Source organism: Brachypodium distachyon, chromosome 2 (genome assembly GCF_000005505.3).
Source record: "Brachypodium distachyon strain Bd21 chromosome 2, Brachypodium_distachyon_v3.0, whole genome shotgun sequence".
NCBI classification, from domain to species: Eukaryota; Viridiplantae; Streptophyta; class Magnoliopsida; order Poales; family Poaceae; genus Brachypodium; species Brachypodium distachyon.
In genome coordinates, this window is record NC_016132.3 from 45,983,862 (window position 1) to 46,010,289 (window position 26,428).

The 26,428-nt window shown below is 46.3% G+C and overlaps 3 protein-coding genes across 4 annotated transcripts; 1 reads left to right on the forward strand and 2 right to left on the reverse strand.

The window, feature by feature from the left end:
- Positions 1–8,123: 8,123 nt before the first annotated feature.
- LOC112270802 lies at positions 8,124–10,883 on the reverse strand. 2 transcript variants are annotated; one of them, XM_024459049.1, is made up of 3 exons: positions 10,502–10,883; positions 10,196–10,413; positions 8,124–8,176 (listed from the first exon to the last, which is right to left on the reverse strand). In XM_024459049.1, exons 1-3 carry the CDS (start codon positions 10,674–10,676, stop codon positions 8,156–8,158), a joined length of 414 nt encoding a protein of 137 aa, XP_024314817.1. In that variant the 5' UTR covers positions 10,677–10,883; the 3' UTR covers positions 8,124–8,155. The 2 variants fall into 2 exon arrangements, with proteins under 2 accessions (XP_024314817.1, XP_024314816.1); XM_024459048.1 differs by lacking the exon at positions 8,124–8,176 and adding an exon at positions 8,863–9,514.
- A 5,044-nt stretch (positions 10,884–15,927) lies between these two features.
- LOC100846205 (mannan endo-1,4-beta-mannosidase 1) lies at positions 15,928–18,618 on the forward strand. The gene is made up of 3 exons (XM_003569456.4): positions 15,928–16,437; positions 16,617–16,811; positions 17,636–18,618. The coding sequence occupies exons 1-3, from the start codon at positions 16,120–16,122 to the stop codon at positions 18,374–18,376; spliced, it is 1,254 nt and encodes a 417-aa protein (XP_003569504.1). The 5' UTR covers positions 15,928–16,119; the 3' UTR covers positions 18,377–18,618.
- A 48-nt stretch (positions 18,619–18,666) lies between these two features.
- Positions 18,667–23,445, reverse strand: LOC100821194 (aspartic proteinase oryzasin-1). Its single transcript, XM_024459050.1, has 15 exons — positions 23,237–23,445; positions 22,718–23,117; positions 22,551–22,611; positions 21,701–21,795; positions 21,509–21,608; positions 21,465–21,477; positions 21,074–21,242; positions 20,937–20,976; positions 20,764–20,828; positions 20,151–20,266; positions 20,000–20,062; positions 19,584–19,740; positions 19,379–19,498; positions 19,187–19,275; positions 18,667–18,935 (listed from the first exon to the last, which is right to left on the reverse strand). The coding sequence occupies exons 1-15, from the start codon at positions 23,353–23,355 to the stop codon at positions 18,851–18,853; spliced, it is 1,692 nt and encodes a 563-aa protein (XP_024314818.1). The 5' UTR covers positions 23,356–23,445; the 3' UTR covers positions 18,667–18,850.
- Positions 23,446–26,428: the final 2,983 nt, after the last annotated feature.

Consider the following 26,428-nt stretch of genomic DNA (forward strand, 5'->3'; position numbering starts at 1 on the left):
ATTTCCCGTGCAGAGGCAGTCAAGAGTGGCCCGATGGCCTTCCCATGCGTGATGAGCAAAGGCATTTGTTTTTTTTCTCGATTAATAGCATGACTACATGCCAGAGTTGGGGGCCCCACAATTTTGGTGGCCCTGAGCGGTCGTGCATCCTGCTCATGCCCATCGACGGGCCTGAAGAAGACAACGAACTTTCTGTCGTAAATTGTCAAGCAACAAATATTTTTTTAACCGGCTCTGATTATGCGTTAGTAAATAGTAAGATGAAAGAAAATTCAAAATACTAGGTACAATAGCCCCTATGGGCCCGAAAATATCTCGAATAGGAATTTTAGGATTCGATTCTTTTATTGCATTGGGATGTTTTGAATTCTTGAATAAACCAATTCGAAAACAGTTGGATGCCGACAAAATCATCAAAGATTGGTAGTCTTTATTTCGATTCAACAAGGTGCCAATAGTTTGACTTTTGATCAAAGGGAGAAGGCTGTAAAGGAAGTTTTGCAAACAACCCACTCAGCTTCCTAACATGTGCAACAAATCTCACTTCAGCCCCCACATGACTAAACATTGTTTTACATGATAAACAAGCCAAAATGACTCTCGATGATGATTTTTTTAGGTGTGGTACTCAAATGGTAAAATTAGGAGCCGGATATCATAACTTCTGTACCTGCAAACAGGGCGGCGTCACTTTCTGGCTCGCCTGAATCGGTTGGTAGGGGAAAAAGGAAATGCCTCTCTCATGGCTAGCATCCAGGATTTCCATGGATACATGGCCACTAATAAAACGTACTGAAAGGCTGTCAGATTTGGACGCTCTAGGAGGGTTGGTTTATAAGCGGATTACACCCTGTACAGTAGGAATATATATACCTTTCAACTTTCATAGCACCTTCCCGAATTCGACCTCAAGAATCAATAAGAACGACGCTCCATACATATGATCAACTGTACAAAAGTTTATCCAGTGTGGCGATGAGTACATGTATCATCGCCAAAAAAAAAAGTGATTGCATGCCGTATCTTGTAGTAGTAGTACTTAGATCATTGCAGTACGGTACTGGATGCGAAATGCGCAATCTCTGGAAGAGCAGACGGCCGGCGCTTCTGATCTGCCGATCATCCAGATTTGCCGGTGCCGACGTGCATGCGTGCCAACTGCGAACAGGTTTGCTCAAACCCTCTGCCTCCACGACGCACGAGTGTTGGAAAATTAAACAATTTTGAGAATAATATTTCAATGAATAATTTTAAAATATAAATCATGATGACAGTAGCAACTAACAGATGCATCTCGAAAATACTAAAAGTATTAAACAACCCAACGAACAGCAATATGAACTCGCAGATAATAAGTAAACAACAGATCGAATCACAATGCACGTACTGTTGCAGTGGAGAGGAAACCGTTGCTGTTGTGTTCGCTTGACGAAGTTGTTGACAAACAAGACGGTGGCGCATCACGCACCCGTCGGTTCGAGAAGACAGACGACCCGTGGTTGCAGGTAAGCGAGCAGTCGCACGGAGCGCTTCCCAAAAACCTTATTCGTCCTCTCCCGTACATGATCGCAAAGACGAAAAGTTCCGGAGACCTGCTCTCCCGATCGCTGGTGCACACCGGCGCTTGGGATGGAGTAGACTACGACGACGGCGCAAAAGCGAGAGACAGGCGAAACCCTAACTCGGTTGTGGTTCGTACGGATCGGAGGAACGGGGCGGCTGTATATATAGTCACGCAGGTATAGGTCGGTTCGGTTTAGTAAACCTGAACCGACTCCACAAAATCTGCACGCGTCCGTAACAGATTCCAAAAATACCTCGTGCGCGTGACAAAAACATAAGAAGCCCGACCTCGGCATGGCACAGCTCGAATTCGAAATCGATCCACGAAACGCGGCGCGCGTCGAGGCGAGGCGAGGCGAGGCGAGGAGGAGGAGGAGCGCACGTGGGGATTTCTCTTGCTCACTTGCTCAATGGGTGAGAAGTAACATCTCTTATATGTTGGTCTCACTCACTCTAAACTAGCAAGGTGGGACTATTTCCATTCCCACTCTCCTCATCCCACTTCATGAATGAGCTTTTGAGATTTTCAGAATTTATTAAAATTGGGCTTGGGCTGATCAGGCCCACAGCACCAAATTCTAACAATCCCCCACCAAATCTCAAATACCCATTTAGAGATTTACCTGTTCTCGCTAGTTGATTATATACTAGTGTTTCAGCAGAGACTGTTAAGTTGAACTTCTGCCTAAAACTTTAAGTTACATCCATCCACACTCACAATGGACTAAGCCTTGAATTGCAAGTTGGCGTGAAATAGTTTTCACTCAAAGTCAACTAGTACTGGGCTATCAGTAGTCTACCCCGCGGGTGGAGCATATGCGTCGTACTCCGTGATCTCTTCATGAGTTACTAGAGATCACCCAAATCTCATAGACTGCGACGTTAGATAGTCGGACTCATATAGGTGTGTTCTTTTAAGAATACTCTGTAGGACAGCATCTTTCGCTACGCATAGCCGCAATGAACACATGTAGGTGTGTAAGGCATGTCGCCAACCTGCCTTACAGCAATTTGAGAGTCGCACATCTTCACATAGAGACGGTTATAACATACTCTACTCTGTTATACCGATAGCTTCGTTCTTCCCATATCCTATTTCACGGGATGTCCGATCACATAGGTTGGGTTACCACTATGGTACAACATTCATGGGTCTCAACCCCATCTCCTCGATGCACTCTCTATCACATTACGTGATAGTCCCTTGGTAAAGGAATCTGCCAAGTTTTTCTCTGTTTGAATATATGTGACAATTATCACTCCGTAGTTTTTCAATTTCCTGACAGACTGCACACGTCTCCTCACGTGTTTTTATGACTTCACGTTATCCTTTGAACTGTTTACTTTAGTAATAACCGTTTGATTATCACAGTTCATCAGAATAGCCGGCACTGGTTTTTCAACCACCGGCAAGTCCATCAGAAGATCTCTCAGCCACTCTGCCTCAAAGGTGGCTGTATCTAAAGCAGTAAGCTCCATGATACTACACCACCACTAAGTATGAAGGCATACCCGATTGTGGTGTGGAGATCATCTGCTTCAGAGATCCAGTTCAAATCACAATATCCCTCAAGCACAGCCGGATGCCCTGAATAATGTATCCCATAACTCATCGTACCTTTTAGATAGCGCAATATCCTTTCTAGTGCATGCCAATGATCTATGCCCGGGTTTGTCGTGAACCTACTCAATTTGCTCACAGTAAAAGAGATATCAGGACTCATAGCGCTAGTGCTACCTCCGTCCAACAATATGAGGCATATTAGACTTCGGTTGACCAAGCCTTTGACCACAAATTACTTCATGAATGTGTGACTAATGTGATCAAAATCATAACCATAAGCAAATATCCTTGAGCAGGAACATAATGAATATGAATCTATACCATATAATTATATATTAATAGAGTAATTTGTGGTCAAAGCATTGGTCAAAGTAAACCTAATACGCCCAATATTGTTGGACGGAGGGAGTACATAAGGGAATCGATTATTTGAGAGTATCTCAATTGATTTTTCCCTCCTCCATTGTTCTTTCTGAGTATCACGCTAGGGTCATACAGTGTTGGTGAAGGTTTGCTGTCAGTAAAACCGAAGCGACTCAAGACCTTCTCAACATAGTTGGATTGCAACAAAGTAATTCCACTCTCATCTTTAACCAGCTTAATGTTAAGAATAACATCAGCCTCTCCAGATCTTTCATATCAAAGCAATTTACGGAAACGACTTGACCTCATTTATCACTTTTATGTTTGTACCAAAAATCAGAATATCATCCACGTACAAACACAAAATAACACCTTCACCCTCACCATGGCGATAGTACACACATCTATCAGCCTCATTACTAACAAAGCCTGCAGAAGTTAAAGTTCTGTCAAACTTCTCGTGCCATTGCTTAGGTGCTTGTTTTAGTCCATACAAAGATTTTAGTAACTTGCACACCTTTCTCACTTCACTCTTTATCACAATTCCATCTGGTTGTTCCATGTAAATTTCCTCTTTCAACTCTCCGTTAACGAAAGCCGTCTTTACGTCCATTTGATGAACGACAAGACCATAGGAGGCAGCCAGGGATAGTAGTACTCGAATGGTAGTAAGTCTATCAACGGGTGAATAGGTGTCAAAGTAATCTTCGCCTTGTTTCTAGGAGTAGCCTTTCGCCACAAGCCGTGCCTTATACTTTTCAATAGTACCGTCAGGCCTTAGCTTCTTCTTGAACACCCACTTGTAGCCTACTAGCTTACAATCGTGGGGTCGTTCAGATAGCTTCCAAGTCCCATTAGAAAGAATGGAGTCCATCTCACTCTGGACAGCTTCTTTCCAGTCATTTGCATCCAGAGATGCATATGCCTCTGCAATGGTTTTAGGAGTATCCTCTACAAGGTACACAACGAAGTCATCACCGAAGGATTTTGCAATCCTTCGTCTCTTACTCCTGGAAGGAGATTCGTTGTCATCCTTCTCAACATCATCCTCATGATGTTCAGATTCATTATCAGATGTATTACATTCAGGTATGCTAGACTCAGGTAATATTTCAGAAGAAATTCTAGCAATGCTATGCATATCTTTCATAGGAAAAATATTCTCAAAAATGTTGCATCACGAGATTCCATAATAGTATCAACATGCATATCAGGTACCTCAGATTTAACTACTAAGAATTTATAACCCACGCTCCACTAAGCATAGCCTAGAAAGATACAATCCACTGTCTTCGGTCCGAGCTTGCGTTTCTTGGGAATTGGAACGTTGACCTTGGAACTACTAAGATCATGAGTCGGATAGTTCTGTGTTTGTGAAAACGAAGTTGGCGAGACGCATACGCCACAACTTATTTATGATCTTGGAAGAGAATGGCGCCTAGACCTTAGTGAGAAACATCTCAAAAGATCCGAAAAGAGCTTGAAGAGTCTAAAGGAGCTAGAACTAGAGAAGGGTATCCGAGTTAGGTTACAATTCTGGGAAAAACTGTGGATTAGGAAGCTTATCTTTCAAGATATGGAAACTCATCGCACTGTGAGGTCCAAAGGAAACAGTTATCCTTTTTGAAGATAATAGCTAAAGGAAGGCGACCTTTGGGAAGTTAGAACTTCAGGAAGCCAGAATTTACCTAAATTAAACCACACATCGGTCCAACGTAACAAGAGCTAATAATAAGAGTGGTCGATATGGGGGCCAATCCATCTCGCACCCAAACTATCAACTTTGTACATGAATAGGTGGATTGAGCAACTTAACTCTTGGAATTTACAAAGGCAGAGAGATGGTGCAAAAAGCTTGGATAGAACAATAAAGAGATCTTCAGCAAGATATGATGTTCTTCGGATTGGAGTGCTTGAGGACGTCGTTGAAGAGGACCACGAAGAATGTCTATTCCAAAAAGACAAAGTTCAAGAGACAGTAGAAGGTTGATGAAGCATTGGTGAGACCAAAAGACATGAATGTGTACTCGTAAAGACCAAAACGAGTGATGGAAGGAAGTCTTTGGAATGTCCTCATTCGGATTTTGAGTTTATGGTAACACATTCTCAAATCAAGTTTAGAAAGAGATTTATGCACTAGACAGCTGATCAAAAGATCGTTGATGCGCGGGAGATGATACTTGTTCTTAATTGTACGCTGATTAAGAGGACGATAATCAATGCACATGCACTTGGTTTTATTCCCCTTCTGCACAAACAGAGTGGATAAATCCAAGGATAAGAACTAAGTCGGAAGTAGCCTTTAAGTTCGAAGTCTTCTAATTCATTCTTGAGCTTTACAAGTTATTGGGGAACATCTTGCAAGGCCGATTGGAAAATTGGAGTTAAACCTGATTCTAGTTTGATAACAAACTCGACTGCTTTGTTAGACGGAATGCCTAGCAAATCTTCAAGAAAAACATTCAGAAAGTCACAAAACGCCGGTATAGGTTCAAGAGTTGGAAAAAACGAGAAGCAAGAAAGTCAAAGCAAGACAGATTCCAAACGGAGGTTAAGCTTTGGAAGTCTTGATCTGAGCTCCGGGTGAGAACAAAAAAGAAGCTTGGGAAAAAATCTAGATGCAATTCATACACAGAAGAATGCTCCAGGGATTGGAGAGGTTTGTTTGCCAACTTTTGCATAATGCATGAGTGACAAAACAAGAAAGGAAAGCGACCATAAGTGACATTGCAAAAAAAAAAATGCCAAGTTATAGTCTAGTTCCAAGTTGTACCACTGATACAAAGTCGTACGCACAAGGTTGAAAAGAAAGATCCGAGTTCATCAAAAGATAAACTTGATCCATAACATCAATTATGCATCACATCTCGCACGGATAGTAGTACACAATTGCTATGGATACATGAATCCCAGTAACGAGGATCAAGCGTTACGCACACATTTGGAATTGGCTGTGGTCTCATGGTAAAATGAACACCGTAAGGCGTTTACTTGCCATAGAAACACGAAAGATGATGGGTGTAGCTGTGAGTATGGTGAGAAAGCCACGCTCAAAGATAAAACCACCAACATCAAGCAACTTGTTGGAAACGAGAACTAGGGTTTCTCAGGGTAAAACACATCCTTAAAGAAAAACCCGACGTCTATAGTAAATAACAATCAAACAGAGCATTCCATTGTCGTTCACGGGTGTGACCAAGCTAGAAATGCAAATTCTGGTTGATCCAACCTTCATCATGTGCAAACTTAGCTATGCTCTCAACATAGATCAGATGATCCTTAGCCTCTTTGCACAATCTGAAGTAAAGTCTCCCTTCATGAATGTATTTCCTAGGAATGCATTTTGAAAACTGACTTCTCCATACTGAGGTACTTCGTACGCAGCAGGGTAAGGAAGATGTGGATGGCATGACAATAATCTCAACGATATGATCCAATGCCACGAAAAACATGAAGTGGTGTTGCGTCAGACGGCTAATCGTCTTAGATGTAAACCACTACACAATACATATCCTGGTTGAGATCAAGGTAATCTTCGTACACAACGTACTAAGATTTCCAACAAAATCCGATGTAATCCAAGGCATCGCAAAATGTAGCTGGATGACAAAAGATATTGACTCAACGGGCAAAGGAACAACATGTGAAACAACCAACCTAGAAGAAGGCGATCCATGAAGTCGTTAAAAGGAAGGCAAAAGCCAAGGTAGAAAAGCAAATTCTATAACAAATATAGAATGCCAGAAAGAGGCTGGAAAGAACAGGTTGATGTACTCATTGCGTTACGCGGCATGGCGAAAAGACCAGCGTTGTTCTCGCAGCGAGTCGAATCGGACAACCTGACGAAGTCAATTAAAAGAAGACGAAGCCATCTAAAAAGAAGGCAAGTCGGGGAGTCAAGAAGAAAAGAAGGAGACGAGCGAAAGAGAAGAAAAGTTTGGTCTATAACACCTATAGAACCACCAGCTAGAAGAGGAAGTAGAAGGTCTTCATCTGTCTTGAAGCAAAAGAAGAGACGAGAAAAGACACCACCTTAGGAACTACAGGAAAAACCAACAAGATACTTATTTTGCAAAACTTAGGCGAGAGGGAACTTTTCGGAAAACAAGAAGGGTGGGTGGGTGGGCAAGAAAAAAAATATAGCCTATTTTCACATTTTTAAATAGTTTAGAGGAACAAAATAGATTTCTAGACTAAACTTCGACCAAAAGTAACCAGGGAATCCTACAGTCAGTTTAGCTCTGATACCAAGTTGTAAGACCCCGGGACCGGAATTATACAATTTAGCCCCAAATTGCTAACCTTTGCATAATTCAAGGCTCAGGTTCTTAACCTACTATAAACACTTTAATACATACATGCATTAATGTGCTCATCGCAGGGTTTTGCAACATGAATATCATTACCAAAACTCTACAGAAGACAGTAATTACAAAGCTCATACAAGGAGCAGAATAACAATTATTACAAACAGAGGACACATGTCCCAACATTTCATCATTACATCAGCGGAAGTCGAATTATGCCCGAGTACGGACAAGAATACAGCATGGCCTGAAGAGGCTGGAAGCTGGAACAAAACCCGCCACGAGTCTCAGAACCCTGATCTGGATCTCCTGGCTAAACATCGAATCCAACGTCGTGCTCCACGAAGAAGCTAGCGGCTCACCTTCTCTGCTGGAACCTCTGAAGAAAACAACGTTGCAAAGTAACTGAGTACAAAGTACTCGCAAGACTTACGGGGCGAACTAATCTAATTATGCAACAAGTCTCAAAGGATGGATAAATATGTTGGGGTTATGCAGCAGCAATATATCTAGAGAGACACACTAATGACATCATCTAAGTAGAGGATAAGAAGCGTCTACTAAGTGAGGTGATTAACCTATTTACTAAACACCAAACAACACAATCCTCATATCACCCCCTCAATACCCTGTCAGGAAGCAATCCAAAGGACACTCACACTTAAACAGTTTTAAGCATATCCATGATTAAGGCTAATTACTACTCAAGTTTTTGAGATTAAGTTGGTTAAGTTCTCTATGATCAAGTAATGACCAACCAAGTCGTCCATAACTGCGGACACGGCTTTCCGAAATATTTATCCCTGCAGGGTGTGCCAATTACCCGTACACGTTCGTCCAACCCTTATTGCCACTCGAGTAGGAACACACAAAGACGTGTGTCGGCAGGATTGGACGACACGACGTTTCCAAGCCCCACAACTAATCCAGGGGACCAACCCAACTGAGTCTATCCGAAACGCGAGCCCGGCCGAAGTGTCGTACGGACTCAAGAGTTGCGTGGACAGCTGGTAGTGGTTCAGGGCCCGCAGGATGACCACTCCAGACTAGTGCCGCAATCCTATATGAATGCAAAGTCACCAACAAGTCTCCACGAATCTCTGTGTGCATGCAATGCAAATGTCAAATGGAACGTCCGAACTATGTGGCCCCTGGAAGAGCTGAGGATCAAGTACTAAGTCGAGAGGGAACCCATATATTCTCCCACGAGCGGTTAGCGCGAAGTTTCTTGGATCGGCGAAAACGAGAACTTAGTCCTTAGGTCGACGCAAATGGAACAAATCACCAATGCGTTAGAGCACGGCCTCCTATCGTTGCCTTGTTACAGTTTAATATCATATCACAGTTTTAAGAATGTAATTAAAACATAAAGTAGCATGTGGATGTAGCAATTGTGGAACCCCAGATATAAGGACAGTAGACTCGCAACTAAGCATGACATCTAATGACCAACTAGGACAACAACAAACATGTGACATGGTAATAGGACAAGTAACAAGACATAGGGCAATAAGTAGCGCTGACTAATAAGCTATGCAACCTAGAGGCATCGTGACAAGACTGAGATCGTAACTTAATGAAAGATTGAGGGAGAAGCAATATGTAGAATCAACATGGTCAAGGAATAACTGCTTGCCTAGAGTACTCAATTGCCCGGAATTGAGCAAGAATCCTGAAAGAAGAACACAAGTGTAGTCGTCGTCGTAGGAACCGAAGACTAGCGAGGAAGAAGCAAATACACCACATAAAGGAAAGTATAAGCATACAAGATACACATGGTAATGTTAAATGCGCAATCCAAGGATGATGCATGACATCTTAACAGCAAGTGAGTAGATGATACACTAATCATATTAAATGGATTGGAATTCCTAAAGCAATGGAATTCCAACTCCATAAGCAGGAGGTAAGGTGTTTCATACTAAACAGTAGGTTACAGTTGCTCAACCATGAATGACAATGCCATGAACAGGTTCGGCAGGTCTTGGTGATCAAAATGCATATAAGGCTTACCAATTTTGGAGTTAGAAAACAACTTGTATGAATTAAACAAGTTTCAAATGGATTTAAACTACTGTTTATACAGATTTGAAGATATCAAGTTCAAATGGAAAAACAAATGCCATATTAATATTCCTTGCATTTTTCTGATCAATTTACATATAAAGTTTTCATGATTCGGACAAGGTATGCAAAAGATATGATTTAAACAAGAACACTACAAAGAAAAAACAACTCGGTCGAGGTTGCACACGCCGGTGGCATGGTTGCACACGCCGGTGGCATTGACGTACCTGCAACTAATATTATCGATACAAACAAGGACATCTCATACAACACATGCATATCATCGATCGCAACCTACGAGCCTACACCATGGGACGGTCGCTCGTTATACCTTGGACACGTGCGATGTCGCGATGTAGAGAAAGTAGCCAACGTAGACGAAGTAGTTGTAAACAATGTAGCCGTCGTAGGCGAAGTAGTGGTTCACGGCAAGTGGTTCAAGGCGGTGTTGGTCTCCACGGTGTCGACCAAGTGCGGCAGCAGCAACACGCGTGGACGCAACAGCGAGGCGACTCGACACGGAGCGACAAGCGATCAGCAGCACAGCGGCTGACAAACGGGGCCCACACATAAGGAAAACATTTTTAGAAAAACAGAAAAGAAAGGGAAAAAGAAGAAGGCCACGGGCATGCTGTACTTGGGCTTGGAGACGGCCAGAAGGGGGCTCGGCTTGGGCTTGGCCACGAGCAAGCAGAGCAGCACACGGGCAGCAGGACAGGGAGGGGCTGGTCGCGGGCAGAGCGCCTCAAGGCAGCAGGCGCGGCGACGGGGAGAGGCGGCGTGGCGCGCGCGTGGAGGTGGCGCCGGCGCATAGGGGTTCTGGGGCGCTGGAGGTCGGCAGCGAGGGGTGCTTCTCGCCGGCGGGGTGCAGCAGGCAGAGGAGCAAGGGAGGCGGCGCTCGGGGAAGGAAGGCGCGCGGGCCGGCGAGGTGGAGGTGCGGGCAGGCGAGCGACGGGGAGAGGCGGCCAGGAGCAAGGGGAGGCGCCGGGCGCGAGGCGAGGTGGTGGCGGCGGAGCTCGCGCAGGGGCGATCGCCGGCGTGGTGGAGAGGCGCGGGCAGTAGGGCTCGCGGCAAGGAGCTAGGCGGGGAGGAAGCTTGGCGGCGCGGGACAGAGGAGGCGCTCGGGCGGGGGAGAAGGCCGCGGGGAAGGGAGCTCGACCAGGGAGAGAGAGAGAGGGGGGGGGCGGCCATGGAGATGGAGCAGTGGCAGAGAGGGAGGCGCCTGGGTGAAGGAAGAAGAAGGGGAGAAGGCTGGCGGCGGAGGAGGAAAAGAAATAAAGAGAAAGAAAAAGAAAGAAGGGATCAAGATAGCTTTACGGTGGGTTTGGCTTAGTGGGCTTTTGGGCCAACAAAAGTCTCAAACAAAAATACGGGTTTTATTAATTTATATTTTCGTGACAAATTAAGAGACGAGAGGCTAGGTCTAATAAAACTCGGAAGTAATTTGTTAAACCAAAATAGAATTTCTACAAAAATAGTTTTAGGCTTTCGCACACGCGAAAAGGCAAGCACATTAAAGACAGCTTCGTGCAAATGAATATGGTTTCATGTGACATGATGCTAATGACATGGCAATATATCGATGATGACATGAGCATGACAAGATGATGAAGATAATTAAATTACAAAACAGTCTAAAAGAGCTTAAAAGGAAAATGGTTGGTCTCGGGCCGTTACAATGCATCACGTATATCGATGATGACATGAGCATGACAAGATGATGAAGATAATTAAATTACAAAACAGTCTAAAAGAGCTTAAAAGGAAAATGGTTGGTCTCAGACCGTTACAATGCATCACGTTCCTTAACCGTACGATCTTCCCCGAAGTAAACTTCAGATCGACCGTACCAACACCACGAACAGCTGCATGCGACCCGTTCCCCATCAAGACGGTTGAATCTCTTCCATGCTGGTAAGAAGTAAACAAAGAGATGTCCGAACATACATGAACATTAGCACCCGTATCAATCCACCAACATGGAGATTGAAACACTGAAAGAACAGTAGGTAAAATACCGTACGTGTCAGTGTTGCTAGCGGTCACGACGTTGACAGTCTTCTGCCCCCTTTTTCCCTCTCCGATCTGCACGATCAGGATAGTCTATGGAAAAGTGGCCGAGCTCTCTACAGGTGAAACAATTCATCTCGCCTTTGTTTACTTTCTTCTTCTTCTTGAATGTAGTAGTCTGCGCAGGCTTGTTGTTGTTAACAACAGCGGATTTCTTCACTTTGTTCTTTCCGTTGCCGCGAAAATTCCTCTGTACCATATTGGCGTTAGACGGAATATCAGCAGCCTTCTCAGTGGTGTCCTTAGCCCGAGCTTTCTCTTCAACATCAAGAGACGCTATCAGTTGTTCAACTTATCTCCTGGCTCTTGTGTTTCAGAGACGTGGCAAAACTTCTCCACGCAGGAGGTAACTTTGCAATAATGCATCCAGCCGCGTACTTGTCGGGCAATTCACACTTGAGAAGCTTGAGCTCTCTCACAATGATCTGTATCTCATGCGCCTGTTCAACTACAGAATGGTTATCCACCATCTTGTAGTCGTTCAGCGACTCCATGGTATACAGTTCACTGCCTGCATCAGTTGCACCGAATTTAGCATCCCGTGCATCCCACAGCTCCTTCCCGTCTTCTATGTGCGTATACACATCACAAAGACGGTCAGAAAGAACACTCAGAATGCATCCTCTAAAGGCCACATTGGCATTCTGGAATTTTTTTTGAGTTTCCTCAGATAAATCTCCCTCTGGTTTGCTTTCTGTCACGCATAATACTTTCAGAATCTGCAACCAGAGCATGGCCATTAATTGCCATCTCTTGAAGTACACCCCGGAAAATTTATCCGGCTTCAATGCATCGGCTAAACCCATAGTTAAATCAAGAAATTGCCTACAATAAGAATTTTGGATTGTTGGAAAATTAAGAAATTTCGAGAATAACAATTCAATGAATAATTCCAAAATATAGATCATGACGACAGTAGCAACTAACAAATGCATCTCGAAAATACTAGAAGTATTAAACAGCCCAACGAACGGCAATATGAACTCGCAGAACATAAGTAAACAATAGATCGAATCACAATGACATACTGTTGCGGTGGAGAGGAAGCCGTTGCTGTTGCGTTCCCTTGATGAAGTTGTTGACAAAGAAGACGGCGGCGCGTCGCGCACCCGCCGGTTCAAGAAGGCATTCCCAAAAATCTTATTTGCCCTCTCCCGTACAGGATCGCAAAGACGAAAGGTTCCGGAGACCTGCTCTCCGGATCACTGGTGCACACCGGCGCTCGGGATGGAGTAGACTACGACGACGGCGCAAAAGCGAGAGACAGGCGAAACCCTAGCTCGGTTGTGTTGCGTACGGATCGGAGGGACGGGGCGGCTGTATATACAGTAGTCACGCAGGTATAGGTCGGTTCGGTTTAGGAAACCTGAACCGACTCCACAAAATCTGCACGTGTCCGTAATAGATTCCAAAAATACCTCGCGCGCGTGACAAAAAGATAAGAAGCCCGGCCCCAGCACGGCACGGCTCGAACTCAAAATCGATCCACAAAACGCGACGCGTGTGTTCAGGCGAGGTGAGCGGTGGAGGAGGAGCGCGTGTGGGATTTCCGTTGCTCACTTGCTCAATACGTGAGAAGCAACATCCCTTATATGTTGGTCTGACTCACTCTAAACTAGCAAGTTGGGACTATTCCCATTCCCACTCTCCCCATCCCACTTCATGAATGGGCCTTTGAGATTTTCAGAATTTATTAAAATTGGGTTTGGTCTGATCAGGCCCACAACACCAAATTCTAACAGTGTGTACGCGACAAGAGATGACCGAAATTATAGAGTCGGAGTTTTAGGGCTGGTTTGCTTTGTGTCCCAACCCACCATGCCCAATCGATGGCTCCCCAAATCCTGGGCGAACGAATTCGTCGTCAGGTTCTCGCCCGCATGTGGGCACAGAAATGAACTGACGCGGGCGAAATATTGCACACCTCGCGTAAACCAAAGGACAGCCCAGGGAACCGCGGGCGTACCGAATATTGACTGGGCTGGCATAGTCGCTAAGGAGCTGTTTGGTTTGAGCTCATAGTAGCCTTGTCAAAAATTTGGTTGAGGATTTACTTACCCATGTGTTAGCCAATTTTGATAAAAATAATGAATTAGAATTGTTACTGGAGATAGGCTTGCTAACGGAGCGTGCCCGCGCAAGAGGCGGATGGCGCTGCGCGTACCGCGTGGCGCGTGCGCATGCAGGAGGTGATGGGAGGGACTGAGGGAGGCACCACGAACGCAGGACACGGCCTTCACTTCACGGGCTTCCACGCGGCCCTCTCCCCACATGGACATGCGGCGTACAGGAGCGGATGGGACCATGCGTGGGCCGTGCTACTGCCGGTGCCTTGGGCCTTGGCTCTAACCACGTTCCTTGAGCATCTTCTTACAGGTACGAACGGCGCGTGTACGGACGGCGTTTGTGAGACCTGGAAAAACCGTTGGAGTTTTCAGCTCGGATCAGCCGTGGTGTCATCGCTGCGCGCGGCCCTGCAGCTCGTGCGTGTGGGTGCCTGTTTATCGCGTATAGAATGGGGCGCCGGGTGCGCAACCAAGAGCAAGTCGGTTGGATTAATTGGTTGCAACCAACGACCTACAGTACGTATACCAGCTAGCTACAATGTCGGCACGTCGTTCCCATCGGCATACGGCATACCGGGGTACAGGAGTACAGGACGTACTGCCTCTCTTTTCATTCCGATCTCCCCATGTGCCTCCACATGCGAGCCAATGAGTTTCCGTCCACGTATCTTGGTTTCAGAGTACAGGAAGCTTGCCACGGCCAAATGGCTAGGTACTACAGTTAATCCGGCTTCGGCATTTGCGTAGAGAATGTGAAACGATGCCTAGATGGCTACAGTTAAGCATCATCAATTGCTGGTTATAATACATGCAAATGCGTTCCTTTCCTGATACGCAAGAGAACAGATTAGTGCACCATTGCTTTCTCATACATACGACTTTGCTGGGAAGATATGGTATAGGCAAAAACTAAATACATGGAGTGCCGGAACAAACTAACTTTTTCAGGGGATGCATCATTGCTTCATCGTATATCAGAGAGGGCAAGGATGGTATAATTGCTTCCTCATAATCTCATCGGCTGGTTGCGTCATCGTTGACTTGGATGCCATCTCCAGCGGAAGACCCATTTAGCGCGGACTGGTCAGTTGGATCTAAACGGAGAAAAATACGTTCTAACGCGGCGATCTATTTCGGTCACCGTCCGCTTTTTTGTCCATCGCGATCCATTTCTGACTCAATTTTGGTCCAGGTTTTGAGTCTGGATGGACATAATCTTTGCACCGCGTTTGTCCTTTTCTGACCCGCATGTCTGTGACCAATAAAGTGGACCAAATGGGTGACCGCGTTGGGACACTAGCAGTAACAAACGGACGGAAACCGGACAACTGGTCCACACCTGTTGGGGTCGCGACCCAACTGATCTTGACCACTGACTTAGGTCCCGTGACTGGAGTTGCCCTTGTCTCTTGGTATAATGTTCTTAGAGAAATAGGAATCCTCAAATTATTAACAAATAAAAAAAATCTTAAAAAATGTCTATAATGATCGATTGAAAACACCAATAAATTCGTATTGTCCCCTTATTATTTCTTTAATATATATAGTATTATATCTTTAATATATTTCATAATATATATATATTTCTTTTCTATGTATTAGATTATTCGTCCGAGCTATATCAAATTGAAAACATCTGAAATCAAATTCAATATAGAAATTGGAATCAACTCTTAGAAAAAAGATTTGCGAATTAGAGAAATAAAAAGAAAGTTCAATAAATTCAGATCGAGGAAATGAGGATGTACTCGTTGTTTAAGACGTGAAATGAGGATGTCCGGTAGGAGCTCCATTTTGTGGCTCCCGAGGCTCGAGATAGATTTGGTAACACTGCCGATGCAACCGTACCATCATCTTCTTTCCTTCCCATGTGAGGTGCCAATAAATGTCCTTCTCTCCTTTCCCACCGACTTAACTAATCACAACTTTATACGGTGCAGCTACATAGTATGCTCACAGAAAGGGGCATCAATCACTCACTGACAGTATTACTGTTACTCTGCTCGTAAAGCCTTGTGAGTTTTGATCCATTTAAGCACCCACCGAGCTTCGCCTCACCACCATTGCCATCCAGAAGAGAGAGCCTAGCTAGCAGGGAAGCACAAAACACCGAGAAGAAATGAGGCTTCACCATGGAGCAGTTGCTCTGCTCGTGCTACTCTGCGTCCATGGAGCAGAGGCCGCGGGAGGCGGGTTCGTGAGGGCGCAGGGCACCCGCTTCGTGATCAACGGCAGCCCGTACTACGCCAACGGGTTCAACGCCTACTGGCTCATGACAATGGCCGCCGACCCCGCGCAGAGGGGCAAGGTCACCTCCACGCTGAGCCAGGCCGCCGCCCGCGGCCTCTCCGTCGCCAGGACCTGGGCCTTCAGCGACGGCGGCAGCAATAATGCGCTGCAGTACTCCCCCGGCAACTACAACGAGAACACCTTCAAGGTCTGTCCGTAGCAACATTGTTTGCTTTATTTACTGAATCGTTCGTTTACTTGGATTATTTGACACTTCAGTTATCGATAATTTGGCACTTTGTATGTTGCCCGTGAGTATATATCTGTTCTTGGGGGGTGCTTGTTTGAGACTGAATTTTTTTGCCCTGTTTCTGATTCTTTGTCCAGGGCTTAGATTTTGTGCTGTCCGAGGTAAGGAAGCATGAGGTTAAGGTGATACTAAGCCTTGTGAACAACTATGACAGTTTTGGAGGGAAGAAGCAGTATGTGAACTGGGCAAGAGCGCAGGGGCAGGCCATCGGGTCTGATGATGAGTTCTTCACCAACGCTGTTGTTAAGGGCTTCTACAAGAACCATGTCAAGGTAAACATGAATAAATTAATCCTGAGTAATTTCCAACGGGTCGTTAGATATAAATTGGCACCCTACTAGTGATTTATCGTATCTTGGCTAGGACCATTACGAGAGTGAGTTTCTATCTTCCTTTGTCAAAGAAAAGAAAAGCTGGCAGAAATTATAAGATTAGCTCCACAATTGGAATACGAGCTTTGATCTTGGGAACTGTGCTGGCAAAATATTCAATTACAGTAATACGGAGTACTGCACGATGGCATTGCTCGAGGTCGCGATAACGGGGAGACATATAAAAAACTGGTCTTTCAAATGGCGCGTGATGATGCGCAGGCGCCGCTAAAAACAGTTCACAAGAAACTTTCAGAAAATATGGTATTCTTATTTCTTATCCAGACTCCAATGCAGCTGCTTTGAGTTGTACCAGTGCTTTTTTTTTGTGCGGACAGAACACGGTCACAGTGTTCGTCGGTGCACAGAATGAACAGTGCAAGGGGTGTGGGGGTACCAGTACCACGCTGCAAACCTAGCTAGTACCCCCACACCACGGTACCAATTGTTGTAAATTTCTTTCTGAGAACGTTCCACACCACACGCTAGTACTTTGTTTCGAAAAAAAAAATGTTGGATGCGTCTGGAGTCTGGAGTCTGTATCTCGCTGACGACTAGTCAAACATCACTGGTTGGGTCAGCGGTTCAGCACCGTCAGGTGCTCTACTGTCGCGGCGACACCATGTTACGCTATCTCTGAACTTTATCGACCCTCCCGGCAGGCTCATGACAACTTTGCTCTGCTTCTGACTTTTATGTTTCTCTTTCGCATCATGGAACCGAAGACCGTGCTGACCCGGGTGAACACGCTGACCGGGGTGGCGTACAAGGACGACCCGACGATCCTGGCATGGGAGCTGATGAACGAGCCCCGGTGCCAGTCGGACCTCTCGGGCCGGACCATCCAGTCGTGGATCACGGAGATGGCGGCCCACGTCAAGTCCCTGGACAGCAACCACATGCTGGAGGCCGGCCTGGAGGGCTTCTACGGCGCGTCCTCCTCCGTGAACCCGTCGGGGTACCTTGTCGGCACCGACTTCATCGCCAACAACATGGCCCCCGGCATCGACTTCGCCACCGTGCACTCGTACCCGGACCAGTGGATGCCGGGCTCGGACGACAGCGCGCAGCTGGGCTTCCTGGGCCGGTGGCTGGACGCGCACGTGGAGGACGCGAGGGCGAAGCTGCGGAAGCCGCTGCTGATCGCCGAGTTCGGCAAGTCGTGGAAGGATCCGGGGTACAGCAGCGCCGTCCGGGACGCGCAGTTCGGGGCCGTGTATGCTAAGATCTACGAGTCGGCGAGGAAGGGCGGGCCCATGGTGGGCGGGCTCTTCTGGCAGCTCATGGCCGACGGCATGGACTCGTACGGGGACGGCTACGAGGTCATCTTCGCGGACGCGCCCGCGTCCACCACGGGCGTCATCACCACGCAGAGCCGGAAGCTCAAGATGCTCGGCAAGGCGTTCGCTAGAGCCGAGCGGGAGCGGAGCGCCAGGGGGAAGGGCGCCGGCGGTGGTGGCAATTAAGTTCGTGTGTGTGTGTTTCTTTTGTTATGTGAGTTAAGTTCTCCTCGAGATGATTCAAGGTTATTCATCCGGGAGAGAAGGAGTAATACTCCATATGTGTCATCCTCCCGACGTCTTAAAAGGGCATGCTATTTTATTCGTTCTTGTGGATCAGGAGATGCCAATCCTGTAGCGAGTCATGGTGTAATGCTGCCGGTAGAAGGAGCAGCCGGTGTTATACTAATCGTACCGTCTGTTGATTTTATCGTCTATCTTAGTACAAGTTGCTCGCTAGGCCAACACAAACCTTATGGACCCAACTGAAGAGCCTGCCTTCATTTCATCATATCCGACAAACCAAAGCAGGCTGGTTTATTACCTCACACATTATTAAGCATGGATGACATATGCACATACATGCTCGACGAACACCAAAACAAACTGAAAAGCTGCATGCTCTGTGGCTCATCCGGTCACCATGGGGACACCCCGCCGCTATGCAGCCTCCGCGAAGCCAACTTTCAGATTGCCATAGTCAAAGACGGTGTGGTAGGCTCCCATGAATATATCGCCTAAGATCCTGCGACGGCAACTTCTCACTGTAAGAGTCAAGCACAACAAGTTCTTGGAGCCTCTTCAGTATTCAGGACGTGTTAGCACAACAAAGACACGCAATAAATCTCAGAAAACAAGAAAAACCTTTTTTTTTGGAAGGAAAAAAGAAGAAAAACTTGAACACCTCTTACAAATCTGAAACAGTCGAATATCTTACAGTGCTTGTGCTAGTAAAAGGAAAGAAACCACGAGAACGTAAAAGGTGCATAATTTTACCAGAGAGGACCACGGGGAGGAGGAATGTCCACAGCTGTGAATCCACTAATGCACTGGGTAGCAACTCCCTCACCGACCTTCAGGATGTACTGAATAACAGAAATTAAAAAGTGAAATAAAATCAGTTTGGTACAAACAAAATGGGAGTAATAAAATATGCATAAGGTAATAAACATAGAGAAGAACCGGTACTTGTTCTGGTGTGAGCACAAACTGTTTACCACCTATGGAGAAGGCGATGTCAGGCATGGATGCAAGTCTGTTGCAGTCCACGGATGATTCTCCCATAGGGCTAGGAAAACTATCACATAGCTGCAGAGTTGGACCAGTTTGACAAAGTTTACAGAGCTATGTTACAATATTATTCTTGCATTGTATTAGAAGATAGGAGATATACCTGATTAATGTACTGCAGTACAAACTCCTGAGTTTGATTCTGTGCAAGCTGGTGTTGCATCCATACAACAGCCATCTCGCACATATTGCATGTAACTTTGCTAAAGATATCATTCGACCCCCAAACTTTATCATCTACCACACTTTGAATACCAGCGCTACCATTCCATTCCATTACATAGAACACAAGTCAGCAATGAGTAACACTGACACCCATCAGCCATCAAGACGTCAGGAAAAACAATGTGAATGGTATAAAACACACAAAACCAACTTCATGCAATTCAACACTTTCACGATAAGATTGTACATTTTCTCAGAACCAACAATGGCAGCACACGAACTCAAGTGACCACTATTACGTTACTGCGGGTGAAATACTTTATATCAAAAGCACATGAGTTCCACAACTCATACCTTACGCCATGTGCACCGTCAAACGTACATAGACCGACTGAAGAACATATTTTTTTCCGACTGTATCTGCATCGAGACCGACAAAAGACTGGATTATATAAGGCAAACATATGAATAATCAAACCAAAAAGCAAGCTAATGAAATGCGCAAACCTGCTTTAGCAGGAGATCTAGGATTTGTTTCCCATACTGAGAAACAACTGCCTTGCACTCTTGGCTAACTACCCCAGTTGCACCAATCTTTTTATTTATCTGAGTAACTATCGCCTGCATATTTTCATATTGCTTCACTATGACGCAAAGATTATGCTAAAACTGGAAAACACACCAGAGCAGAAAATATCAGGCATAGCCAAGGATAGTACAGATGTTATGCTTTAGAGGTTCTTTCAGGTTCTGTTTTACTAATCTTCACATTATGTAATGTACCTATTGAGTATACAGTGCTTTTTAGGAGCTTGCACGCAATTGCTAAAGATATTTTTACATCGTTTAAAAGTAGTTCGTCATTCCCACAAAAACATCTAGTTCACTATAGTACGCTTGCCCTTCAAGCGTGATTACCTTCATTTTCAATCAAAGAGTACCTGCAAAGGATACAGTTTACTTGTTACAGTACACATTTCGTGTACGAAAAGGTAAAACTTGAGGCCGAAAGCGTAGTGACCTAAATGATTGCCAAGGAACGTCTCATTTATGTTATCAATAAATCAAGGGTTATATGCAGTAAAGCCCTTTTATGGGCATAAGAGCTCACAACATACTGTGGGACCAGAAAGCAACGAAGTTCCTGAATCTGCCATTGCTGCGCATCCATCTTTACAGAATCCTAATAACACAGAGGGTATAACCAAAATGATTATAAACATTTTGCATTTATATACGGGTATGCTAAGATAAGGATTTGTTTTTGTTTACTTTTTGGACAAACCAGTACCTGTGGAGTTTCCTCCAATCAAGACATCACTCATATCAAACTGCAGCAAGTGAGTCAAAATTTATCAGCACATACCAGTTACTACTGCTTTTGCATTCAGAATTTCGAAATTACTAAACTAACTGAAGGAGGTTAACCTGCCAGTATCCCTTTTTAGGGACAGGGACATATGTATGATTTCCCTTGTGATGACTAGGATCAATTCCCCCAAACACAATTTCTCCTCCTTGTCCTTCACCAGCATGTCGGTTGAACCAGAATGAGAAAATGAGGTCACCAACCAGACCTTGGCTAACCATGTTATACCTATAAATTTGCTTCTGATGTCAGGTATAATATAATATGGTTATATGCTTCACATCTAAGGGGTCTGCAAAATATGCAATTCTATGATGCCAATGAATTAGTAGAACCCTCGGTGGTCGGTGCAATGTTGCTACTCTGGCCTTAATGATAACCTACACAGATAAAGGAACAATATGCAGTGCACATGAAGGAAAATATTCATCTCTAATGTTACACCATCACCAAATAGGCAGAACTGAGATACTGGGATAGACAGCCTTGCTCACCAGACAGGTACAACATCTCCTTAAACCCAAGACCTAGAATTCCGTCGAATTTTCCAAACATGAAAGTTATACTTGGTTCTCCGGTAGCTTCAATAAAATCCTAAAGGGTAACACAAAAAGCAATAAATTCTCAGATGGGGCGCGTGAACACGTAAACTCAGATAAGTGTGCACTAGTGTTACCGGCACTAACCTGTTTTTTCACTACTACACCACCAACTTGCACACTGTCCTGGCTTAAATAGCCAGAAATCGCACCAGTCCCATAATGAATTTCCACATGTTTTCCTGCCAAGGGGTCAAATGATTATATCCATGAACTAAATTTGATTGCTACAATTTAATAAACAAAGACATTTTGCTTGCCTGGATTCTAACTGAAGACAATACATGAACATTGTGTTAGGGATTACAGCATGTTATGCCACACCTCTCTCAAGGATAACCGGAAGAGATACTTGATTTTTTTTTTACTCTTCTAAATAAAGGTGGTGGGTTATTAATTCTCCTTAAGCACACTCTACAAAAGAGGTAAGCTGCACTCTTAGCAAACATGCAAGTTTCTTAACGGCGAATTTTTTGCCTACAGCCTACCACAAAAATCTTCTATGTTATTAGTTTTAAATTCCAAATCTGTCACGGTTGAAATAATGTACTGACTGCAAAAGAGCTGAATAAATGTTGAAAGAGCAACTTCTTTGTAACCAGAGACACAGTAATCAGCAATGACGATAATTCCAGAAAACCAAGACATATGTACCAATGACAGTTATTATGGCTGAACACCCCATCAATACCTGCATACATATTTTCTGTCTTAGATGTAACATCAGGAAGTTTCAGTTGTACAAGAACATCGGTAAGAAAGTAAACTTAGTTTCCATTCATGCGTAATTGAGATAATAAAAAACTTGTGACAATAATAATTACTGATAGTAGCTAGGCAGATAAATTAGAAATATAACACCGATTGCCAAAAATAAACACAACGTAAACAATATTGAGCTCGAGAAGATATTAGTAGGAAGGCTCATGGCACAAGCCATTCTTCTTATACGTCTTGGACTGACCGGCGTTGTACCTCGGGTGGAAGTAGCATGCAATCTGCAGCAAAATCATTTTTTCAGACACTCCAAATTAGCACCGTAACAACCAATCTGAGTAAAGAAGAAAACCATAAGCCGCAGCAGCAAGCAAACACGGGGCGCACCGAGAAGTAGCAGTTGGAGGAGGGCACCCAGAGGTTGGCGCTGCCGGTGTCGAAGATGACGGTGAAGTTCTGCGGCGGCGTGCCGATGCCTACCTCGCCGTAGTACTGGGCGTTCAGGCAGTTCTTCAGGGTCACACTGCCGCCCTTCGCGGCGGTCGACGGCTTGGAGGAAGCACCGGCGGAGGCGTCGTTGAAGACGTGGCCGTACCGCCGCAAGAGAAGGCGCTGGGCTTCCTCTCCGGCGGCGAGACCGTGCTCATCGACCGGATGCTTTTTCAGCGCGACGCGGACCAGGCCCTCCGCCGGTGCGGCGAGGAGGGCGTGGAAGAGCACCACGGAGAGGAAGAGAAGGAGGAGATGGTGGAGCGCGACGGCACCGGGGCCAGTTCCCATGGTTGCGCTGCGAATCACCATCAAATGCAAAATTTGTTTGGAGTAATAATAGATTAGATTAGATTACATAATGAAATGTTCTCCTGTCGCAGCAATTTCACCAACGGAGATCGAGGGAGAACTCACCACGGGGAAGATGGCAAAGGAGCAGAGCAGGCGCCGCGGAACACACTGTGAGCTTGCGAAGAGTGGAGCGCCTGCCTACATGCTACATGTGACGATCTATAAACTCGGCGGGTTGCCATAATTAAGCCCAGAACATTGCGACATAATTCGTCCACGCCGTTGGATCCTCCAAGAGCGCCGAGTGAGCCGTTGGATTGGGATGTTTTGGTGATCAGGCCCACGAGTCCATCGTGATCGATTGGAAAAGTGAGTAACTAGACCACCGTGGAGGTCACTCAAGAAACAAGGCTTCGAAGTTTGTACTATCCTATCGTCCGAAGAGATCAAAAGTGTTATCCAATGATCCGAAGAGATCAAAAACAGTTCATGACCCACAAGCAAAAGGAAGAAGACAATACCTTTAACGTGTACTTGTGGTCGGAGAATTGGAAAAACACAAAGTTCCAACAACAAACTCTCTTCGCCTTCGTGGTGACGATCAGCGGATCCTCCACGTCATGTCGAGACAGAGATAAAATGAAGGATGTGGGCTGCAGATAGACTTTAGAGGAGGGGTTGGCCAAATTGTGGCCTTTGCCAGCTATGCATGAGGGAGCCAAAATCAACGACGCATCTTCTCTTCAATTGCAGGTTCTCGAGGCAGATTTGGAGCTAGAATAAAATGTGGCTGGCACTCACATTTTATTAAATATGGACCGATGGAACGGCTTCGACTCGGACAAAGATTGGTGGCCCTCAGTTCTGAACATTCATGGCAGGCTACATGTTTCTTCTTAATTAATGAAATATGGCAAAGTTTTTGCCTTGGTTTCGACAAAAAAATCCAGTTGAGTTTGAAAACCATTTCAGAAACTATAGGTTGATAAATTGCATCTTTGTAAATATAATTTCAGCACCAACAATAGACTGAGAGTTGATTTTTACAAGGTTAGAGCATCTCTACTCGTCCCGCCTGGCAGTTTTTTCGGCCGTATGGGGGCGCCGACGCAAAAATTAATTTGAGGGCCCCCCGCTTCCCAGCCACGCCTCCAATACTAAAAATTTATCTTGGCAAAAATTCATTGAATTTGCGAACATTCTTCAAACTAGGCGACATTTTATTAAACCCGGCGACATTTCATTGAAATTTGTAAAAAATTACAAAATTTAAAAAAATTAAACTTAAACCCTAGTCGTCGAGGCTTTTGATCCAGGAGCTGTCACTGCTGCTGTCGTCGTCAAAGTTAATGTCGCCGTCGTCGAGGACGATGACGCCGGGCTCCGGCTTCACCTTCGTCACCACCGCCTTCTTAGCCGCCGCCGATGCCTTCTCCTTCGCCGCCTCGTCCTCGCGCCAGGCTTGGATGTCGGCCATCGCCTCCTCCTGGCGGGCACGCTGGGCGACGCGAAAGCCCGGGAACTCCTCCGGGTCGTCCTCGCGCCAGTACTCGAGTGTGGCACTCGTACTCGGCCTCCGACGCCCATTCTGGCTCTGGCTCTAGCTGGACTAGCCGGAGGTGGTCGCGTGGCTGCGATGCGGCCTTCCACGCCCGGGAGGAGGAGCCCGAGCCGGGGTGCGTGCCGCCGAGGAGGAGGAGGAGGAAGAGCCACTGCCTAGGTAGCGGTGCCGGCCGGCCGCTATACGAGGTGCCCCGGCGTCGAGGCGCGACTCGTTGCCGACGACGACGTGCGCCATCACCGCGTCAAGGGTCCGGCCTGGCTGTTGCCAGAAGGTGCGCCGGCCCTCGATGTTGTTCCGCACCGTCGGGTGCGGAAGATCCTAGACGCGGCGCCGTTGCTCCGCCTCAAAGAACGGCGCCTAGGCGGTGATGGTGTGGCGGTCCCGCTCCGACATTGCCCGCTGCGCCTCCGTCCGCACGCCATAGTAACGGGCGGTGATGGGGTCGCGACGGCTCGCTCCCTGCAAGGGCAGCACGACGGGTCGGCCGCCCAGGCTAAGGACCCAGCCGGTCGTCAGGCGATAGTCTGGCCGCGCGGGGTAGCCGGCCCGCGCCAAAGCCTCGGCCTCGTCGACGCGCAGCCACTGGCGGGTCCATGGGTTTTCGTCAGCCATGTGGAGGGGAAGGGGGAAGGGCTAGAGAACTGGCGAGGGCGGCGAGGAGAATGGTGAGCTCTCCGGTCCGGCGCTGCCTTTTATGGGCGCGGAAGATAACCCGCCAGGGGTGTGAAAACAGCGAGAAATGGCGTTGGGAATGCGCGGGGACGCGCCGCGTGGAAGACGATGAGACATGATGACGCTTTGACTCGGCAACCGTCATAACTCGCATGGGAAGTCAAGGCAATGCCGATGATTGCGATAAATGGCGTCTGACAGGGCGGGCCCGCTGCAATAAAACGCTTTGCCGGCGCCCGCGCTCGCCTCCCCGTGGGTTGAGTTCGTCTTGGGGCCGCCGGCAAATTTATTGGGCAGTACCGGCGCAATTTTGAAAATGAGGGACACGGCTGGATCGGTTTTTGGGCGCCGACGTCCTCAAATTTTGTTTGGGGGCCTTTGGGACCGCCGGTTGGAGATGTTGTCTGACGCCGAGAGCAGACGGGGTCATAGGGAATGGTTTCGAGATAGGGGAGAGAGCTCTGTCCCGTCTTAGTGAACAAAGAATTCTTAGAGCATCTACACTCGTCCCCCCCCCTCCCCCATAAATCATCCGGCGCATGGCCATATGGGGGGCGTCAGCACAAGCAATTCGTTTGGGGTGGAGCCGGCACCCAGCCGCACCCCCCAAATTTGGTTTGTCTCACCGACAGAGGTGGCACGCACTGCCTTTTAGCTTCATCCGGTGCCCCGCTAGCCCCCCTTTGGTGACTATTGGAGGTGCCGACTAAATTGATGCGCCACGCTGACGAATGGGTGACTTTGACAATGTCCATATTGGTGGACTTGTATCTAGGAAAGATTTCGAGTATATGTGTTGGCGAACTCGTCGGCTAACAAGGACACAGGGAACACGGTTTACCCAGGTTCAAGGCCCTCGATGAGGTAATACCCCTACGTTCTGCTTGTCCGATCTGTATTGATGAGTCGGTTACAATGGGGTGCCGCGGAGGCTAGAGCCACAGATTCGATCTGGCGACTGTGTCTAGGCGACTTCTAACTAAGTTGGGTGTCTCCTTGGCCCCCTCCTGGTACTTTATATATGCAGAAACCCAGGTCTAACGTAGAATTCAAGTCGGTTACAATAAAAAAATATACTC

What these genes read in the sequence shown, in the direction of transcription:
- LOC100846205 (XM_003569456.4), top strand. Translation starts at nt 16,120, where the DNA reads ATGAGGCTTCACCATGGAGCAGTTGCTCTGCTCGTGCTACTCTGCGTC. An exon ending in ACAACGAGAACACCTTCAAG is followed by an intron (nt 16,438 to 16,616) that starts GTCTGTCCGTAG and finishes TTCTTTGTCCAG; the next exon opens with GGCTTAGATTTTGTGCTGTC. An exon ending in TCTACAAGAACCATGTCAAG is followed by an intron (nt 16,812 to 17,635) that starts GTAAACATGAAT and finishes ATGGAACCGAAG; the next exon opens with ACCGTGCTGACCCGGGTGAA.
- LOC112270802 (XM_024459048.1), bottom strand. Translation starts at nt 10,676, where the DNA reads ATGCGCCGGCGCCACCTCCACGCGCGCGCCACGCCGCCTCTCCCCGTC. An exon ending in CTGGCCGTCTCCAAGCCCAA is followed by an intron (nt 10,414 to 10,501) that starts GTACAGCATGCC and finishes CCCGTTTGTCAG; the next exon opens with CCGCTGTGCTGCTGATCGCT. An exon ending in CGACATCGCACGTGTCCAAG is followed by an intron (nt 9,515 to 10,195) that starts GTATAACGAGCG and finishes CTTCCTCGCTAG; the next exon opens with TCTTCGGTTCCTACGACGAC.
- LOC100821194 (XM_024459050.1), bottom strand. Translation starts at nt 23,355, where the DNA reads ATGGCAACCCGCCGAGTTTATAGATCGTCACATGTAGCATGTAGGCAG. An exon ending in CCTCCAACTGCTACTTCTCG is followed by an intron (nt 22,612 to 22,717) that starts GTGCGCCCCGTG and finishes ATTTTGCTGCAG; the next exon opens with ATTGCATGCTACTTCCACCC. An exon ending in GATCTCCTGCTAAAGCAGGT is followed by an intron (nt 20,063 to 20,150) that starts TTGCGCATTTCA and finishes TCGATGCAGATA; the next exon opens with CAGTCGGAAAAAAATATGTT.